Source organism: Podarcis pityusensis (assembly GCF_964106645.2).
Source record: "Podarcis pityusensis genome assembly, chromosome: Z".
In the NCBI taxonomy this organism is placed as follows: Eukaryota; Metazoa; Chordata; class Lepidosauria; order Squamata; family Lacertidae; genus Podarcis; species Podarcis pityusensis.
The window spans coordinates 49663743-49685619 of record NC_138044.1 but is presented as its reverse complement, the minus strand read 5'-3'; the positions used below and the strand labels follow the sequence as shown (position 1 = coordinate 49685619).

At 46.4% G+C, this 21877-nt stretch overlaps 1 protein-coding gene across 1 annotated transcript in view; it reads left to right on the top strand.

Annotated features, from left to right (window-relative positions):
• GPC4 (glypican 4) overlaps nucleotides 1-21877 on the top strand; it is a 108001-nt gene that overhangs the window by 66856 nt on the left and 19268 nt on the right. The window contains exons 3-4 of the mRNA XM_080990369.1: nucleotides 9283-9674; nucleotides 19763-19928. Of these exons, the coding sequence (XP_080846495.1) occupies nucleotides 9283-9674; nucleotides 19763-19928 (558 nt within the window). The remainder of the gene's footprint in view (nucleotides 1-9282; nucleotides 9675-19762; nucleotides 19929-21877) is intronic.

Below are 21877 nucleotides of genomic sequence, written 5' to 3'. Positions count from 1 at the left end.
ATACCAGTAAAGGGCCTAGAACAGGTAATTAAATGGTCAGGCTGCAAGCACTTAGAAAAGGATGCTGTGATTACTAAGACCCAACAAGGGTTTCTCAAAAACAAGGCATGGCGGACAAATCTTACTTCTTTTCTTTTGATAGTTTCGAGCTTGGTGGAAAAGGCAAATGCCTGATTTCAGTAGAGCTTTTGATGAAGTCCCCCCATGTTAATCTTCCACAGACACTGGTGATTCCTGCATTCCAGGGGGTTAGGCTAGAACAGGGGTCAGCAATTTTTTTCAGCAGGGGGCTGGTCCACTGTCCCTCACTCCTAGTGGAGGGCCGGGCTATATTTTTTTTTGGGGGGGGGGATGAACAAATTCCTATGCCCCACAAATAATCCACAGATGCATTTTAAATAAAAGGACACATTCTATTCATGTAAAAACATGCTGATTCCTGGACTGTCTGCAGGCTGGATTGAGAAGGGGATTGGGCCGGATCCAGCCCCCAGGCCTTAGGTTGCCTAGCCATGGACTAGATGACCCTTTGGGTCCCTCTCAACTCTACCATCCTATAATTCTATGGGGGAATTGTGATGTTCTAGGTTTTACTGGACAACAGTTCTCTTCACCACCGGCCATTGACCCTGTTGGCTGATAGGAGTTGGGAGTCCAACAAGGGTTGTAGATCGGAGTCACTGTTCACGCTTCCTGGACATGCAGGCTCAGACCAGAGACCTATTGTTCTCCATGACCTTGTAAAATGTCAAGCAGGGTGACTTTTTGTTCTTCTAATCTAAACTTAAACATTTAGCACAGGCTGTAAATAGTTCGGGATATCAATGGAAGTCCACCTTTAAGCTGAGGCAGAGAAAACATTGTTTGCGTTGGTCTCCCCCACCCAGAGCACCCACTGCAGCGCTGATCAGGCCTTTACAATGCCATAAAACAAGAAAAGTAATCGCTTAAAGCACAACTTTTGTTTGAGAACAAGCCCAATTTCCAAGACAAACGAAAGGTGTTAATTCATTTTGCCCTTCAACCTGTCAAGATAGCAGACCAGCCTCCCTCCCCCCACCTCCATTCTCTCCATCCCCTCAAGGTCAGAGGGGTTATTCCTGGGCCACGTTGTGGCTCATTAATCAGCCAACAAACCATGAGAGGGAGAGAATTTATACCTAACCAGGAGAAACAGTAGCAAAGTCTTGCCTTTCAGGAAGAACCAATGCTGCTATTTGCATCAGGAAGAACTTTCTGACAGCAAGAGCTGTTTGAGAGTGGGATGGAAGGTGGGGGGGGGGGGCTCTCCTTCCTTGGAGGTTTATAAGCAGAGCTTGGATGGACATCTGTCCAGGATGTTTGAGCTGAGATTCCTGCATTGCAGGAGGGTCCCTTCCAACTCTACAATTCTATGCTTCTAACAAGGATGCAACTTATCCCAGTCTCTCCCAACCTGGCCCCCTCCAGAGGGGAGTGCATAGGATTCGGTCAGTCAACCAGCCAAAAATCCACCTAACAGTAACATTGTCTATGCCAGGGGTCAGCAAACTTTTTCACCAGGGGGCTGGTCCACCGTCCCTCAAACCTTGTTGGGGGCCGGACTATTTTTTGGGAAAAAATAATAATTGAACGAATTCCTATACCTCACAAATCACCCAGAGATGCGTTTTAAATAAAAGGACACAGTCTACTCATGTAAAAACACGCTGATATCCGGACTGTCCGCGGGCCGGATTGAGAAGGGCTTTAGTTTGTCTACCCATGGTCTCTGCAGAAGGTTCCAGGTTGAATCCCTGGCATCCCCAGGTAGGGCTGGGAGAGACTCATGCCTGATATGCAAGAGAACTGATGCCAATCAGCTTAGACTTGCCTTTGTCAACCTGGTGCCCCCCAACTCCCATTCTCCACAAGCAGCACCACATTTGCAGACAACACTGGACCAATGGCTTGACTGTGTGTAAGGTACTGGATTACCCAGTTCAGGGTTTGCCCACCTGGGGTTTCCAACTTGGGAGGACTACAACTCCCATGTTGCAGTACATGTGAAAAGGATCTAGGAGTCTTGGTTGACCACAAACTTGACATGAGGCGACAGTGTGACACGGCAGCTAAAAAAGCCAATGCAATTCTGGGCTGCATCAATAGGAGTATAGCATCTAGATCAAGGGAAGTAATAGTGCCACTGTATTCTGCTCTGGTCAGACCTCACCTGGAGTACTGTGCCCAGTTCTGGGCACCACAGTTCAAGAAGGACACTGACAAACTGGAACGTGTCCAGAGGAGGGCAACTAAAATGGTCAAAGGCCTGGAAACGATGCCTTATGAGGAACGGCTAAGGGAGCTGGGCATGTTTAGCCTGGAGAAGAGGAGGTTAAGGGGTGATATGATAGCCATGTTCAAATATATAAAAGGATGTCACATAGAGGAGGGAGAAAGGTTGTTTTCTGCTGCTCCAGAGAAGCGGACACGGAGCAATGGATCCAAACTACAAGAAAGAAGATTCCCCCTAAACATTAGGAAGAACTTCCTGACAGTGAGAGCTGTTTGACAGTGGAATTTGCTGCCAAGGAGTGTGGTGGAGTCTCCTTCTTTGGAGGTCTTTAAGCAGAGGCTTGACAACCATATGTCAGGAGTGCTCTGATGGTGTTTCCTGCTTGGCAGGGGGTTGGACTCGATGGCCCTTGTGGTCTCTTCCAACTCTATGATTCTATGATTCTAAGTTAATACATACCACCCAGCCATTCTCTATAGTATATATTAAATGCGCACAAGAGTGAGAGAGAAAATTGTAGACAGGAAATGCCAGGCATGGGAACCAGCAGAGAAGTTCGTGCTGATACTGGACAGAGGATGTGTTGGGAGGCGGGTGTCAAAATAAAATCCTTTTTCCCCCTAGGGGTCATTTTCCTCCTCCTGCACTCTGAAAGTTGCTGTGCTTTCTGCTGCTCAGTCAAGCTTCAAGCCCAGAACTGTGTTAATAAAGAACACCTTTTAAAAAATGCACTTCAGTGATTCCCCCTCCTTGAACCCCACCCCATCCCGAAAATCTTCTGAGTTAGACTTTGTTTGTACTGGAGCACTTTGAAGACTTAAAAAATTTGAACTCCGACATACTTCATACATTTTAACAAGGTTTAAATTCAAACCGGGCCAAAGACTCTCTCTTTTTCCTGCTCCTGTTTCTAACAACTTTTTAAGTCTAAACACTGCCTCCTTTGAGGATCCCAGCACAGAGGCATGTTTTATTAAAATTTTATTTATTGAACATGAGTCACAAAAAGGCGCAGGACAGAATGCCAGATATCAAGTGCCCTGGAGGAAATAATGTGGGGGGGGCGTTTCTACCGTCCTTCCCAGGGGGGCTTTTGTTTTTGAGGAGTGCAGTAGTCTGTGCAACAGGGAACCATCAGGACTGCACACAAGAAGTCTGGGAATTTCAAACCTATTGACCTTCCTTCTTCACCCCACCCTCCTTTTTTGAACGATATTAAATCATAAAGTAGTTACGTACAGAACAGATGGGAAAAGGTAACATTGCATAGAAACTCTGGGACACGGAATCATGCTTTCTGTTACAGACATCTGTCCCACATTAGACACTTTTTAAGATTATTAGGCTGCTGGTATTATGATGGCATTAATGTTACTTGTTGAGCTTTCTTTGAGTCTCGTATGAACTCCTCCCCAAAATAAACCCCGCTGTGCCCTCTGACCACAGAGCTGGGGCTGTGGAAATCTCGCACCTTTTATCTCATTTTTGGGATGGGGGTGGCAGTTCTGCTACGTTGCATTTTCTAGGCATGATGTGGGACACTCCCAAGAGCAATCCCTAGGCCTGGGTTCCTTTTTCAGTTTGAATCAGCTGGTCTGGCTTTTTGTGTATGAAGTTGCACCTATTAAAACATTTAAGGTTTTCTGTGTCCAGGAATCTATATGTGGCACTTTGGGGTGTCTGCTGGCACCCTAGACAGTGCCCACCCTTGGCATCTGCCCCAGGTTCCCCTCTAACAGGTGATGGTGTTAAGGCGGGGATTGGGAGCAAGTCAGCAATAACCCACAAGGTGTCAGTGAAGTTAACCCTGTATTCAAAGAAACAAAACATCCCAGGCCTCTTCCCAGTATAACTTGCCCCTATGAGGCAGTTGTGGGGATGTCCCTGCCTTCCTGCAGCTCTCTATGTCTCCTCCTCCCCTGGGTCCATCCCAAACAGTCTGACACTCCAATGCCTTGTTTGTCTCTGCTCTGCCCTCTTCATACCTCTGTGGGTTCTGGGAGGGGAGCAGGTCACAGCAGGAAGAGGAAATTCCCTGGCTTCTTCAGCAGCCTGTCTCATATTCTTCAGCAGCCTGTCTAACATTCAGGCTTCCTAGTTCTTGTCACAATGCCTTTTAGATGGGGGACACCTGGCTTGAGAGCAGTACATGTGAAAAGGATCTAGGAGTCTTGGTTGACCACAAACTTGACATGAGGCAACAGTGTGACGCGGCAGCTAAAAAAGCCAATGCAATTCTGGGCCTCATCAATAGGAGTATAGCATCTAGATCAAGGGAAGTAATAGTGCCACTGTATTCTGCTCTGGTCAGACCTCACCTGGAGTACTGTGTCCAGTTCTGGGCACCACAGTTCAAGAAGGACACTGACAAACTGGAACGTGTCCAGAGGAGGGCAACTAAAATGGTCAAAGGCCTGGAAACGATGCCTTATGAGGAACGGCTAAGGGAGCTGGGCATGTTTAGCCTGGAGAAGAGGAGGTTAAGGGGTGATATGATAGCCATGTTCAAATATATAAAAGGATGTCACATAGAGGAGGGAGAAAGGTTGTTTTCTGCTGCTCCAGAGAAGCGGACACGGAGCAATGGATCCAAACTACAAGAAAGAAGATTCCCCCTAAACATTAGGAAGAACTTCCTGACAGTGAGAGCTGTTTGACAGTGGAATTTGCTGCCAAGGAGTGTGGTGGAGTCTCCTTCTTTGGAGGTCTTTAAGCAGAGGCTTGACAACCATATGTCAGGAGTGCTCTGATGGTGTTTCCTGCTTGGCAGGGGGTTGGACTCGATGGCCCTTGTGGTCTCTTCCAACTCTATGATTCTATGATTCTAAGTTAATACATACCACCCAGCCATTCTCTATAGTATATATTAAATGCGCACAAGAGTGAGAGAGAAAATTGTAGACAGGAAATGCCAGGCATGGGAACCAGCAGAGAAGTTCGTGCTGATACTGGACAGAGGATGTGTTGGGAGGCGGGTGTCAAAATAAAATCCTTTTCCCCCCTAGGGGTCATTTTCCTCCTCCTGCACTCTGAAAGTTGCTGTGCTTTCTGCTGCTCAGTCAAGCTTCAAGCCCAGAACTGTGTTAATAAAGAACACCTTTTAAAAAATGCACTTCAGTGATTCCCCCTCCTTGAACCCCACCCCATCCCGAAAATCTTCTGAGTTAGACTTTGTTTGTACTGGAGCACTTTGAAGACTTAAAAAATTTGAACTCCGACATACTTCATACATTTTAACAAGGTTTAAATTCAAACCGGGCCAAAGACTCTCTCTTTTTCCTGCTCCTGTTTCTAACAACTTTTTAAGTCTAAACACTGCCTCCTTTGAGGATCCCAGCACAGAGGCATGTTTTATTAAAATTTTATTTATTGAACATGAGTCACAAAAAGGCGCAGGACAGAATGCCAGATATCAAGTGCCCTGGAGGAAATAATGTGGGGGGGGCGTTTCTACCGTCCTTCCCAGGGGGGCTTTTGTTTTTGAGGAGTGCAGTAGTCTGTGCAACAGGGAACCATCAGGACTGCACACAAGAAGTCTGGGAATTTCAAACCTATTGACCTTCCTTCTTCACCCCACCCTCCTTTTTTGAACGATATTAAATCATAAAGTAGTTACGTACAGAACAGATGGGAAAAGGTAACATTGCATAGAAACTCTGGGACACGGAATCATGCTTTCTGTTACAGACATCTGTCCCACATTAGACACTTTTTAAGATTATTAGGCTGCTGGTATTATGATGGCATTAATGTTACTTGTTGAGCTTTCTTTGAGTCTCGTATGAACTCCTCCCCAAAATAAACCCCGCTGTGCCCTCTGACCACAGAGCTGGGGCTGTGGAAATCTCGCACCTTTTATCTCATTTTTGGGATGGGGGTGGCAGTTCTGCTACGTTGCATTTTCTAGGCATGATGTGGGACACTCCCAAGAGCAATCCCTAGGCCTGGGTTCCTTTTTCAGTTTGAATCAGCTGGTCTGGCTTTTTGTGTATGAAGTTGCACCTATTAAAACATTTAAGGTTTTCTGTGTCCAGGAATCTATATGTGGCACTTTGGGGTGTCTGCTGGCACCCTAGACAGTGCCCACCCTTGGCATCTGCCCCAGGTTCCCCTCTAACAGGTGATGGTGTTAAGGCGGGGATTGGGAGCAAGTCAGCAATAACCCACAAGGTGTCAGTGAAGTTAACCCTGTATTCAAAGAAACAAAACATCCCAGGCCTCTTCCCAGTATAACTTGCCCCTATGAGGCAGTTGTGGGGATGTCCCTGCCTTCCTGCAGCTCTCTATGTCTCCTCCTCCCCTGGGTCCATCCCAAACAGTCTGACACTCCAATGCCTTGTTTGTCTCTGCTCTGCCCTCTTCATACCTCTGTGGGTTCTGGGAGGGGAGCAGGTCACAGCAGGAAGAGGAAATTCCCTGGCTTCTTCAGCAGCCTGTCTCATATTCTTCAGCAGCCTGTCTAACATTCAGGCTTCCTAGTTCTTGTCACAATGCCTTTTAGATGGGGGACACCTGGCTTGAGAGCAGTACATGTGAAAAGGATCTAGGAGTCTTGGTTGACCACAAACTTGACATGAGGCAACAGTGTGACGCGGCAGCTAAAAAAGCCAATGCAATTCTGGGCCTCATCAATAGGAGTATAGCATCTAGATCAAGGGAAGTAATAGTGCCACTGTATTCTGCTCTGGTCAGACCTCACCTGGAGTACTGTGTCCAGTTCTGGGCACCACAGTTCAAGAAGGACACTGACAAACTGGAACGTGTCCAGAGGAGGGCAACCAAAATGGTCAAAGGCCTGGAAACGATGCCTTATGAGGAACGGCTAAGGGATCTGGGCATGTTTAGCCTGGAGAAGAGGAGGTTAAGGGGTGATATGATAGCCATGTTCAAATATATAACAGGATGTCACATAGAGGAGGGAGAAAGGTTGTTTTCTGCTGCTCCAGAGAAGCGGACACGGAGCAATGGATCCAAACTACAAGAAAGAAGATTCCACCTCAACATTAGGAAGAACTTCCTGACAGTAAGAGCTGTTCGACAGTGGAATTTGCTGCCAAGTAGTGTGGTGGAGTCTCCTTCTTTGGTGGTCTTTAAGCAGAGGCTTGACAACCGTATGTCAGGAGTACTCTGATGGTGTTTCCTGCTTGGCAGGGGGTTGGACTTGATGGCCCTTGTGGTCTCTTCCAACTCTATGATTCTATGATTCTATATCTGCCTCTTGGCCTCTCCACTTCTGTCTCTGATTCTGCTCTGCTCTCTGCCATAGCCCCTTTCTGCTTCCAACACCTCCCCCCCCGTCTTCTCCCTGTGGCCACTCACTGTCACCCCACCACCACTCCCCGGGTCCTGAGCCTTTATTCCTTGAGGGTTCACCAGCTGCTGACTCTACTCCTGTGCATCCACCCAGTCCATGGCAAGTGATCAGCAAGAATCTGGGTCTAGGGTTGTGCTGAAGAATCCCCCCCCCCATGTGTTCTCCCCCAGAGAGAAGAAAATGCGTTCAAAAACAATCAGAGGGGAAGGAAATTGTGGTGCATTGAACAATAAGAACACAAGAAGAGCCCTGGTGGATCAGGCCCCAACAGTCCATCTGGTCCAGTATTCTGCAGTCATAGTGACCAAACAGCTGTCTTTGGCAAACCATCAAGAAAGACCCAGCACCTCTGCCCTCCCACGGTTTCCAGCAACTCGTATTCAGAAGTATTTCTGCCTCCAGCTGTGGCGGCAGAGCATGGCCACCCTGGCTAGTAGCCGCCAATAGCCCCCCCCCCCAAGAATTTGTCTAGTCCTCCTACAAAGCCATCCAAGTGGGTGTCCATCACTGTCTCCTGGGGGAGGGAGTTCTATAGATTAACTATGCATTGCACGAAGGACTTTCTTTTGGATTGGGTGACCTCCAAGTTCCCTTGCATATCTGAAGTTCTGTAACGGTTTGCATTTTCCACCATTTTCCCAGATTGGGCAGAGTCTCCCTCTTTCCTTTCCAATCCCCTTCACCTTTCATCTTGTATTCTTTATGATGCTCAGGTAGGCATGTGTGTGTCCCATTGTTGCGTTACTCCTGGATGATATTGGGTGCTGCAGAAATGCAATGGTAATAACTTGCAGGAGAGTATAAATCTTCCCAGAGTGGAAGGCAGCTTCTGCCTCTCCACCCTGAGGGTCTGGTATTTCGTTTTTCAGAAACTTTGCTCTGTCCCACCTTTTGATTTATGGGCTGAGGGAAGGCATATTTGGTAGAGAACACCCATCACCTTGCTGCATCTCTGGGAGTCTGCAAGACTTAAAATTGATTGGAGGGAAGATGACCAAATGTGTATCTTTTTGTACTATTGGAGGAAGGCTATTATATGCATGCTGGCTCTGGGCAGATAGAATTCTTAACCACATTTAATGCAAACTGTGGTTTGCAAATTGTGGATGGAATCATAACCTTGCTTTCAGCCAGTCTTTAACTCTAGCTGAAGTATTCAGATGTCAGATGTTCTCTTTCACATTCAGATGTGGAAGAGAAACGATGACTAAGGATGACGTCTGCAGTGACCTGTTATCCAGAGGAAGGGCCAACTTTAATTCAGAGGAGAGATGCAAAGAGCTTCTCTGTGAATAAAGCATATTAGTGGCCATTGATGTGGAGTGGGAGATGGTGGAGGCATGCCTGCACCATTTTGTGGTTGTGTCTCTTTATCTGCTCTTTTTGATGCGGCAGTCATTTTGTGTCCTCTGAGGCCTCCGCAGCAAAAGAGGCCCAAAAGAGGCTTCTGACCCTTGTCCTAAAAAGTCCCCCCTCTGCCCATACCCTTCAAAATAAAAACGTGTGGCCCTAATTTGCAGTCCCTCCAAGATTAAAATTGAGCTTTGTTTATTACACCCGAAGCTTTGGAGACACATTGGAAGCTTGTCCTCTTGTGCATAGTCAACTGGGGTTCTTCAGCTGCGATTCCTGCATTGTAGGGAGCTGGGCCAGGTGACCCTTTGCAGCCCTACAATTCCATGATTCTGTGAACCGATTCTCCCCTTCCCTGCAGAATTCTTCAGAGAGCTTCTCGAGAACGCCGAGAAATCCTTGAACGACATGTTTGTAAGGACTTACGGCCTCCTGTACATGCAGAATTCAGAAATGTTTAAGGACCTCTTTGTGGAGCTGAAGCGCTACTACACGGGCGGCAGCGTCAACCTGGAGGAGATGCTCAACGACTTCTGGGCCCGGCTGCTGGAGCGCATGTTCCGCCTGGTCAACCCCCAGTACCACTTCTCTGACGAGTACCTGGAGTGTGTCAGCAAGTACACGGAGCAGCTCAAGCCCTTTGGGGATGTGCCCCGCAAGCTGAAGCTCCAGGTGACGCGGGCGTTTGTGGCGGCACGCACCTTCGCGCAAGGCCTGGCCGTGGCAAGGGACGTGGTTGGCAAGGTGTCTGTGGTGAGTTGTTGTTGTTAGAATTTATATACCGCCCTATATCCAAAGATCTCAGGGTGGTTCACATTAAAAGATTATAGTATAGACAATAAAAGCAGGGTGGATAAAAACCAATGATTTTTAAAAAAATATATATCAAAAAAGGATTTTTTTATTTAAATCGGATTTTTTAAAATTTAAACTGGATTTTTAAAATAAAATGCTTTTGGATGAAAAACCTTTCTAAAGATAGTTTTCTATTTAAGTTACATTATACTCCAAAGGCTATTCATCAGGAAATAATGATTTGTTTTAATTTTTCATTTGTGCTAAAACTCAGTCTAAGGTGGGGTGTTTTTTTTGGTTTTTTAAAATGATAAACCAGCCAAAGTCCTGGTTAAAAAGGAATGTTTTGCATTATATTTATTTACTAATAACTTTTCATCCAAGGCTCTCTAAGCAACTTACGTTAAAGAAAATATGTGCACATGCATAATAACATTTGTCAAGGTAGGCGGGCAGGGTGGAAAAATCATATAATACATTACCACTTCATCTAACACACAACTTATGGAAAAACAAAAACGACACACCAGTCCTGTAAACAGTAACAAGCAACGTTAGCAATAGTCAAACAGTAAGCAAAGCAATACTCTCACCCACTGATGAGCAGATAAACGAAACCTCGGTCCCCCCTCTCCCCCAGAACAAAAACCATTCACAGCAACCAACAATTCCCTTAACCTGTCCACCCCAAAGTCTGGCATTAGCCCAGCTGCTGCAAATCAGTGGTAAGTGAATCCAGGGTCCTCCTCCAGGGAGTGTCCAGCACCTTTCCTCTCCCTTCGGTGGGAAGCAGTAGCAAAGCAGAGCAAGGGAGGTGGTAGCAAACATTTTACCTGCTTTACAGCTACCCTGGCTACTGCTCCTCTCTTGCTGCTGGTGGGGATGCAGGAGACAGACATGCTTGCCGTTGTTTCAGCCACCACTTTCCTAGGGTTCGGTGGTGGTGGGCTCATTGTCCACAACAGAAAGCCCTTTACGGTGCATCTGGGGGGAAAGGGCTGTGGCTCAGAGGCAGAAGGAATAGCTTTGCACACTAAGTAAGATCTCCCTGGTTCAACCCCTGAGAGCACCTCCAGTTAAAAGGATAAGGAAGAACAGAATAAGAGACTGCTGTATCAGTCCAGTTGTCCATCTCCTCCATCATCTTGTTTTCAGTGGCCACCCAGTCCACAAGCAGGACCCGAGAGCAACACCACCCGTCTCCCTGTCTGATGCTCCCAGGAAGTGGTATCCAGAAGCATTACTGCCTCTGACCATAGAAGCAGAGCAGAGCCGTTGTGGCTAGTGGCCTATCTACCATGAGCTTGTCCAATCAATCCTCTTCTGAAACCATCCTAGGTGGTGGCCATTGTTGCCTCCAGTGGTAGCAGGTTCCATAAACGTCTACCACCTCTGAGAAAGGTAGCAGATCATGGGAAGCACCTTTTATGCCTGAAGAAGCTCTGGAGAGGCACTGCTAGTCAGTGCATAGAATATTGGTCCAAGAATCCTCAGCGTGGTGCCTATGTGTTGAGGCCCTGTCTGAGTCCCGTTGCTGAGCAAGCAGGGGCCAGGAGTCTCTGAGGAACACTTCCTTGAGAGCAGAATCCACATATGAAGTCAGACAGTTCAGAAGTCAGGGAATCCAGATGAACACAGGCCAAAGGGTCCAGCTGGAGAGCAGAAAGTAGCAAAGTAGTGTTGGGAACCACAGGCGTTGTTTCCAGCATCTGACTGCTGCTGAGAGCTCTGTTTAAGAAGACCAGAGCCAGCTGGTTCTCATCAGTGCCTTCTCCTCTCTGTCTCTGAAGGCTGATCAGCTGCAGGTAGAGTCACTCTGCCTTCTTGCCCTTCAGGCTGCGGTTCAGCAGGTGAAGCTGACTCCTGGCCCATGCCGCTATGGGCATCACAGCTCCTGCTGATACCCTCCTTAGTTTTCTGACAAGGCCTCCTGCTCATCCCAGTTTTTAGTTTTACACTGGTACCTTGGGTTACAAACACTTCAGGTTACAGACTCTGCTAACCCGGAAGTAGTACCTTGGGTTAAGAACTTTGCTTCAGGATGAGAACAGAAATAGCTGCAGCAGCGGGAGGCCCCATTAACTAAAGTGGTGCTTCAGGTTAAGAACAGTTTCAGGTTAAGAATGGACCTCCGGAATGAATTAAGTTTGTAACCAGAGGGACCACTGTATTTAAAATTGAGTTGTTTTGCTTTAGTTAAAGGGGTTGACTCTGGAGTAGAAGTGTTTGGTCAAGGTGTTTTTTTTTGGGGGGGGGAGTGTAGCACATAGTTAAACTACGGAATGTAGTTGGTGATGACCACCACTTATATGGCTTTAAAAGAGGATACGATAAAATCATCAAGGATAAGGCTATTGGATAGCCATGGTGGCTAGTCAGAGGCAGTTGTTGACACCCATCTGTCTTGAGAGAAGCTGGAGTGCACTTCTGTGGGTGATGTGAAACTGCTGAGTTAGCAGCACTGAAGTGACCTCGCCAGGGCCCAAGCCTGGGCAGTGTGTTTGGAGGTTCTGGGCAGGCCAGATGACAAGCCCCCCGCCTCTTGGCCTGGCTGATGTGCTCCAAAGGAAAGTAGAGCAGTACATTTGGCAACAGCCTGGCTGCAGGAGTTGCCAGAAGGAGGTGTACAAGGCACCATCCAACTAGGGACTCCACTCCAGATTTGTTTACAGTTTCTCCTTGGCCCTTTCCCCCCTGAAGATATTTTACAAGGCAGTTGATGTTTAGGATCATAGTTTTCCTTTTCCTAGATGGGCTCCCTTCCCAGGTGGACAAGCTCACTTACCTCTACAGCATGGGCAGAAACCGCCTTCTTGGCTGTTGGACCCATTATTGGTCTTGTCCACTCCATCATGTTTAGCCTGGAGAAGAGGAGGTTAAGGGGTGATATGATAGCCATGTTCAAATATATAAAAAAGGATGTCACATAGAGGAGGGAGAAAGGTTGTTTTCTGCTGCTCCAGAGAAGCGGACACGGAGCAATGGATCCAAACTACAAGAAAGAAGATTCCACCTCAACATTAGGAAGAACTTCCTGACAGTAAGAGCTGTTCGACAGTGGAATTTGCTGCCAAGGAGTGTGGTGGAGTCTCCTTCTTTGGAGGTCTTTAAGCAGAGGCTTGACAACCATATGTCAGGAGTGCTCTGATGGTGTTTCCTGCTTGGCAGGGGGTTGGACTCGATGGCCCTTGTGGTCTCTTCCAACTCTATGATTCTATGATTCTATGATTCTATGATCTGCCGGAGCTGTCTTTGCATGCAAAACCCTCTAACTCAATGAGGGTTTGAGACCCATAGGCTGCTCTCACCCAGCTTAGCCAGCCAGTCAAAGCCATTTCCAGGTGTGGCCGCTGTCTCATGCTAACAGCTTCTAGGAGCCACAGGTGAGAGTTGAGTGCAGGGTGGGGACCAAAGGTGACAAACTACCCTAGAAGGAGCATGACGTGTCCCCCAACAGATGTATTACTGTATTGTCCTAAATATAAACCTCACTCCCCCCCCCAAATTCCAGCTGTGAAAAGTTAAAGTGTGACTTATATTCAGAACTAAGTGCTACAAGCCTGCCTCCCAACACTACCTCCCTGAAAGGGGGTGGCCGGCGCTGGCTTAGGGAGGTAGTGCCGGGAGGCAATAGTACCAGGAGATAGGCACGCAGCATGCTCAGAACCAGGCACCGGCCACCCCCCCCATTCATGGTGGTAGTGCCAGGAGGTGGCAGCTTATTTGTGATTTCGTCTTATATCCAGGCCAATATGGTACCTCTCCCATAACACCACATACACCCTTTGTATATCACGATTGCATGATACCATGATTTTGCACTTTGATACCACGGAATCATGGTTTCATGAATCATGATATCACAAAATCGTATCACACAATCGTTATGATTTCATGCAATCATGATACCCAAGCAGGAGCATGACATGACCCCCACCAAAGGTACTACCCCTGCTCTAGCACCCTATACACCCCAGTATGCCCCATGTTATACTGGTTACCGGCAGTTGCAAGGGGCAGTGGGAGAGAGCTGCAGTCACACTCAGATCCCGCTTGCTGATTTCCCACAATGGGCATCTGGTCGGCCACTGGGAGAACAGGATGCTGGACTGGATAGGCCATTGGCTGGCAGGTCTTCTTCTGTTCTTAGGTGCTTTGCTTGTTGTCGTTTCAGGGAGGGGAGGGGTTTCTGAGCATTACCAATTTTTCTTCTGTGAAATGGGTGTTTCACAGACAACTTCTTAGATTTCCGAATGTGCCCCCAGACCCAAAAGGGTTGGGGAGCCTCTGGGCAAGATGGAGAAATACTCCAACCTTATAGTGGGCAGCTTCCAGTATCACTTTTGTCATTGGAACACTTATTGTAATGATCCCCCGTTGGCGATGTTTGTGGTTTCTGTCTCCTAATGATGTAGTTGACGCCTGTGTACAAGTCAGCTTCCTATATAAATGCAGATCAAAAGGATGCTCTTATATTGGCTGTGCAAACTATGGATTAGTATAGCAGACCATTCAGAACAAAATACAAATCTGCTGCTCTTGTGCTGCAAGAAGCACTCTTTGAAATGTTACTCATGTTTTAAGTTTTCTGTGCAGCCCTGCAATGTAAACCCTCTCAGGGCAGCTTACTCAGTAGAAAACAAGCATCACAGCAAAGCAGTAGCAAGATAAAAGTAAAATTCAATCATGGAAAAAAGGCCTGGCAGCAATAAAATCTTGAGGTTTTGTTTTTAATAATTATAAAGCCAGTGGGGGGGAATTAAAATGTTTTCATTGACTGAATTTGAAAATATAGCAAAGGAAGAAGCAGACTAGGCTCTCTAGGGAGAGAATTCCACAAATTCCTGTAAAATGCTGACTTTTCCCATTGTCTGATTTCCTTCCCTTTCATTTCTCCCAGCCTCAAAATTCTCTCCCTGCACCCACCCCACCCCCAACTGAATTGCCTCAGCCCCCACAAAGATGTAACATTCACGATGTTGAATCAGTCATGTTGGCAGGCCCAATTCAGATGTCACGGTGCCCACTTACCTAACTGTGTACCACGTGAATTTCTTTCAGTTTTGCAGATCTACGGGAATTCTGTGTAGCCAGATTTCGTGGCCTTAATTTTCAGCCCACTCCCAAGGAACCTGAATTTCTTACGCAACCACCTCATTTTGCATTATAATTATTATTATTATTATTATTATTATTCCAAAATTCTCTGTCAGGTGTTTCAAGTGCTGTGCTGTGCTGGTGGTGGGTGAGTTTAATGTTGGCCAAGAGGGGAATTCAATGCAACAGCTGCACTACTGGAAATTCATTGTGTTGAAGACTGCACAGCAACAAAGTCACCAGCGGCCAGCTTATGCATTCTCTTGCACGGGGGAAAAACATTTTGCCAGCAGGACACATATAATGCCGAGTCGCTTTAGCTTAGTGCTACATTGGATACAGCTTATTATCATTACATTTTTGCACTTTTTAATTTATAAAAATATTTATATATTGCAGTTCATAAAAAATATATTAAAAAGCAGCTCTTCTTATTTTCACAAACAGAAAGTAGGGCATCCAATAGGAACTTTCACCATGTAAAAGCGACCTGCCGCAGGGCCTCCTTTTCCTGTGGTTTTGATATAACCAAATCTAATCTGAGCGTTGTTTGAGCAGAACCTATCCGCTACTCCTCCAAATTTTACTTTGCCCTTTGGAGGACAGGGCTCTGGGGTTTCCCCCCGAGAGAAATTGTTCTTGTTCCTGCCCTTGGGATGGTTGGGGCTATAAATTTCACTTAATTATAGGACATAGGCTAGTGGGTGCCAAGGGGGTAAATCTGAGCAGAGCCCTTTCAAGTGCAGGTGAAATGTATTACAGTGGTACCTCGGGTTACATACACTTCAGGTTACATACGCCTCAGGTTACAGACGCTTCAGGTTACAGACTCCGCTAACCCAGAAATAGTACCTCGGGTTAAGAACTTTGCTTCAGGATGAGAACAGAAATCATGTGGTGGCAACAGGAGGCCCCATTAGCTAAAGTGGTGCTTCAGGTTAAGAACAGTTTCAGGTTAAGAACGGACCTCCAGAACAAATTAAGTTCTTAACCTGAGGTACCACTGTAATTTGCAATATGATTTCTCTCTTGTCCTCCCACCCTGGGCTGCTCTTTCCAACCAGAGTGAAGGCCTTTTTGGCTTTTTTTTTTTTTTTTAAAGTATGGGAACTTTCTCTTTCACATGTTCTCTCCCTCACCCTCCCTCATCTCTCTCCCCCCAGGGCAGGGGAATTGGGCTATTATTGAACCCTTGACAGACATTAAAATCAACGGGTTTAAATTGCTGCCAAGCATGGACATTTCCTGCCTAAGCCTCGAGGGCACTAAAAAGTATGTTTGGTGGGAGCAGGAATATGTAAGCCAGATCCCTCAGTGACTCAAGGTGGAGGGGAACTTGATATTTTGCAATTCATAGATTTCAGAAATATCCTCGTAATGAACAACACATGGCTAAATTATATGTCGTTTAAAATTGGGGCTAAGCCGAAAAGCGGTTAGGAAGAGGGGCAGAATTTGACATTTCTGTGAGCCGTTTATGGCAGCATCAGATGCCCCTCTTGAGTCTTGACAGTTCATTTCTGATGCTCCAAAAGAGACCAGAATTCTTCGTTTATGCAGGACTTGTGGCCTTCAGTTGACAATACAGCCACATTGCCAAATCCAATTGGCTACCTACCAACGTTGTCATGATACGTAGCTTGACACCTGTTAAAATTTCAAGCAATGCTTTTTAAAAATTACACATCTAACCAAAGAAAAAAGGGTGTGTGTGTGTGTGAAATGAATGTGCTTGAGTCTACTCAGATACTGGATGTCACTAATACTGGATGTCACACAATTATGTTTTAGACACAATGTTGTTGTTAAAAAAAAAAAAGCTAACATGTGACAAATTGAAACAAATGGCTTTCTAAAGCCAGGCTAATGGTTCCAGAAGTAGCAAACCTCTACATGGAAGAGGAAGATAATAGTTTCTTTTATTTTCTCTTTTTTGTATTTGTTTTGGCTTCTGTCTGCCCTCCTTCCCCCCCAAGCCTCACTTGCTTCTTGATCCTCTTAACTGGAAATATTGGGGATTTAACTTTGGGACTCTCTGCATGTAGAACATGTGTCCTTATCACTGACCTATGACCTCTCCTTCCCTGCTTATTGTAGGGGCAAAGCTGTGTGTGCAAAGTTGTCCTCTGTTCCTTAACAACGGTGAGGGAGACCATTCCAAACAGTGGGACCAGTCACATCCCACCCCCCCACCCCCGCTTGGGTTTTTACTTAAAACCAAGTTTCCAGCCCACAGCCAGGCAGTGTGGACTCTTTAAGGTAAAGGTAAAGGTACCCCTGCCCGTACGGGCCAGTCGTGTCTGACTCTAGGGTTGCGCGCTCATCTTGCTCAAGAGGCCGGGAGCCAGCGTTGTCTGGAGACACTTCCGGGTCACGTGGCCAGCGTGACTAAGCGGCATCTGGCGAGCCAGCACCAGCGCAGCACACGGAAACGCTGTTTACCTTCACGCTATAAAGCGGTACCTATTTATCTACTTGCACTTAAAGGTGCTTTTGAACTGCTAGGTGGGCAGGAGCTGGGACCGAAAGAGGGGAGCTCACCCCGCTGCGGGGATTCGAACCGCCGACCATGCGATCAGCAAGTCCTAGGCACTGAGGTTTTACCCACAGAGCCACCCGTGTCCCTGGACTCTTTAAAGCCAGGTGCAATTTTTTTGCAAAGATTTCCAATCCAAGGTGCCGACCAACCAGACTTCGTTTCCTGGTCACCAGACTCCTCAGTTAAGGGCTCTTAATTGTTGTGTGAGATGCAGCCAGGAGGCAGAGAAGTGTCTTGGAATTCACATGGAGTAATCTCCAAGGGATGGGTTACTCTGCTGGCAGGCAGAGCTACGGAAATCTGGAGACTTGGAGAACTGTTTGTTCCAACCTTAAACTTGCTAACATGCAGCTCTGACATCTAAGTCTTGAAACCCTAAACTGTAGCACGGTTTTCCTTCCCAGTTAAATACAGTCCCAAAGCCTTTCTGGAGGATTTATCACCACATCGCGCGCATGTGTGTCTTTTTGTACATGCTACCTCCTGACTCTGCAGCACATGTTGCTGAGTTGCGCTGTGCTGCTTTTCAAAGTGCCAGCGAGCCACAACCACTTCCAGCACATTCTATTCCAGGGGTAAAGAGCTTCAGTAGGCCAAGTAAGTGTGTGTGTGTATACGCGCGCGTGCGCACACACCATCTGTCTCAGGCCTTTGAAACTCTTCCCAGGCCACACCTCTCAACAACCAGGCTTCACACACGCTCCTTCCGTGTCTTTGCCTGACTAGAATTTTTCTTGCAAACCACTTAGCAGTTCAATCACAGTCAAGTGAGCCAGCAAAAAACATTCCTTTTCAACCAGGCCTTTGGTTGATTTGATTGACATCCTAGGCCCTTTTAAAATGTGTTCTGGGGGGGGGGGTGTAGGGGGTTATTGGGTTGTTACTGCTTTTATTTTGATTATGTATTTTGTGGTTTGATATTTTGATTCTATTTTGTGAATCGCCCTGAGACCTCTGAGTATAGGGTGGTATATAAATTCAATAAGAAAGAAAGAAAGAAAGAAAGAAAGAAAGAAAGAAAGAAAGAAAGAAAGAAAGAAAGAGTGATATGTACAATTTGTTATATAAACAACAAAATAAGGATAACATCTCTGATCACACTTCTTGCTTTATCTTGGTGGAGGATAGTGAGGGGTGTGTGAGTGTGTGTGGAAACCGCTCTAATGTACAAAGGCAAAAAATCAATTTTGCCTCTCATGCAAACAAACTCTCAGGCTGCATTCAGACAGTGTTTTATTCCATTTTCCTCTCATTTCCTCACCTGATTTCCATGTTTTATGCAATCTTCCACATGACGTGAAAGCCTGTTCAGCAAATCTAATGGAAGTGTAGTGCTCATTCCCTGTGTTCTTTCCAGAGGTAAAAATCCACCTGCAGCCCTGTTAACTCAGAAAATTGCAGGAGTTTTGTGTTGTAATTTCACGAGATGAAATTTGGGGGTGGTATCCCAGCATGCAGTTCTTTGCCACCATTTAAATTTAGCATGGCATGGTGGTGTGTTGGTCAAAAAACCACAGCTCTGTAATGGAAAAGGTAATGCCGTGTAAATGGAATGTTGGAAGTGGGGACAGAAGCGTTATCACCAGGAAAACTTAATGAAATAAGCCCCATGTCTGAATGCAGCCTCAGATCACCTCCCTGCAAAATTTCACAACAAGGAGGGTTCTTGGAACCTGCTGACAGCACCCTAGCCTGTCACTCCAGGGACTATGGGCAGGCACCCAGGTCTTGCAGAGCTTCCGTGGGCTCCCCACACCATCTGCACGGCATGCACCCAGTTCCAGGCTACCCTTGGCGAAATTCCCAGGGGGTCCCCAGAGATGACAAATAGGATTACAGTGGTACCTCTAGTTACGAACTTAATTTGTTCCGGAGGTCCACTCTTAACCTGAAACTGTTCTTAACCTGAGGCACGCTTTCGCTAATGGGGCCTCTTGCTGCTGCTGCCGCTGCGCCACCAGCACACAATTTCCGTTCTCATCCTGAAGCAATGTTCTCAACTCGGGGTAACTCTTCCAGGTTAGAGGAGTTTGTAACCTGAATCGTTTGTAACCTGAGGCATTTGTAACTTGAGGTATCACTGTACTCCTTCCTTCACAGTCCTTTCTCCAGGCCCTGCACACCTTCCCTCCTCCAGCTGCTTTTCTTCATGGCAAGGCGCAGGGGAGACCAGTGTAGCCCCGTCCATGGGCTGGTGAAGGAGCAGCTGGTCCTGCTGTTGCTTTCCTTGTCCCACTCTGTTCCTTTTTCCTTTTGTGCTGTGTCTGTTAGATACTGAGTCTGCTGTATCTTTTGGTATCAGTGCTTAGAAAATAGTAGGCACTTTATAAATGTTAAAGACAAAATAGTTCTGTCTGTGGTTCTCCTCCTGGCCCCTCCACCCATGCTTTTATTTTCCTTCTCTGCAAAGGTCAACCCCACACCGCAGGGGGCCCAAGCCTTGCTGAAGATGATGTACTGTCCATACTGCCAAGGCCTAGTTGCTGTCAAGCCGTGTTACAACTACTGTTTCAATGTCATGAGGGGCTGCCTCGCCAACCAAGGCGAGCTGGACACAGAGTGGAATAACTTCATAGGTGAGTGGCTCTTGTTTGTTCAGTTTATTTAAACCAGGCGATGGAGAATTAACAAAATGAAACAAACCCCCGTGTGATTTAATTAATTATTTAGAAAAGTGTATATAGACTGCTTAATAAAAACAGAACAACATGGCTGGCATACATTGATAAGGTGTTGCCCAAGAATAGGGATCCCAGGAAGATTGTCAGCTAGGGGAAAGAACAAGAGATAGGTTAATAAATAAGGTTAAGGTACAAAGAAGTCAGACTCCTCTAGATTTACACCAAACCACCACAATTAAGACTAGTTGCTTAGTTCTTTAGCTAGCTCTTTAACTAGTAATGGACCCAAATATAAGCATTTTGAAGCATAGAAGTTTACACTTACTTTTTGACACTGAAAGTGTTGAAAGTCCTTATTTGTTAGTTCAGTGTGCTGTGGCACCTGGGGTGCCTTGAAGGATGGTCAGGGATGCTGCAGACAACAGGGGCTGCAGCAGAGGACTCCCAAGGAGAGGGGAGAGGAGAGGAGGCTGAGGGAACACACCACAAGGGAGTGTGTTCAAAAAGGGGTGAGGGGCTGCTGGCTCTGCAGGCAAGGGGGGACATATCTGGGCTCCTAAGGTTCAGAGCATGTTTTCCCTACCAGGCACCTGAGCCCCCAGGGGAGTCGCAGAAACAATGTGGTTGGCCAAGGGAGCTGTAGACTCAAAAAGATTGAAAAGCTCTGTATTAGTGGATCTCCCCCCCCCCCTATAATTTAATTTAATTATTTTTCTCTCGGTTTCCGCCACTCCCCTTACCTTTTAAGAGCCAAGTGTGATATAGCACCTGGCTGAATTTTCTGACAGCATTTTACTGAACAGCTCTAAGCACTGTATCCAAAACAATATAAAGTAATGATACACAATACTTAAAAGGCCAATGTCCAACAAGACTAAGGTTCCTTATCCCTTCTTTAGGCCTTTTGAATATTTTTAGTTCCATTGGGATGCAACTGAAATTTTCTGCTCCAGGCATCTAAATAGCTGGCCCTGTTATCAGTGGAGCAGGGAGAGGACTTCTGAGCCTTCTGGGAAATCCACCCTATGTAGCTCTGGAATTACAATTCCCAGGGTCCTTTGGGGAAATCCTGAGAACAGGGGTGGACAAATGTGTCAATTTTGGTTTCTCCCGCTTTCTAACTTTTCTAATATAAGTTCATTTTGCTACTCTCCCACATCAGTCTGGATCTCTCTTTTTAAAAGTCCTTGTGAAAATTCACCAGCATTTTAGCACAGTGGACGCTCGGGTTGTGAACGTGATCTGTGCGGGATGCACGTTCGCAACCCGCAGCATTCACAACCCGCAGTGGTGCGTCTGCGCATGTGCAAAGTGCGATTTAGCGCTTCTGCTCATGCACGACCACCGAAACCCGGAAGTGACCCGTTCCAGTACTTCCGGGTTTTGGCGGTCCATAACCCAAAAAACCCGCAACCTGAAGGTTCTCTAACCCAAGGTATGGATGTACTTGTTTATCCTAAGGGACACATTTTTGTGTGCAATTTTTCCTTATACATTGCATTGTTTTATGTTTCTGTTCTTATTATCATTGTTCCTCTTATCATTAGTATCATTAAATGTGTTGCCTGCTCTTCATCCAGGGCAGGTTGCAAACATTTAAATTTTGTTGTTGGAAACAGTTAAAACCATTTACAGTCACAGAAACAGAGCCAGTCCTGTTGTTTTTTCACTAATACATGCAGATGTGTGTGAGTGTGTGTTTGCTTGTTTGTTTTATAACCAGATATACACATTTTTACGGGATGTGGGTGGCGCTGTGGGTTAAACCACAGAGCCTAGGACTTGCCGATCAGAAGGTCAGCGGTTCGAATCCCTGTGATGGGGTGAGCTCCCGTTGCTTGGTCCCTGCTCCTGCCCACCTAGCAGTTCGAAAGCACGTCAAAGTGCAGGTAGATAAATAGGAG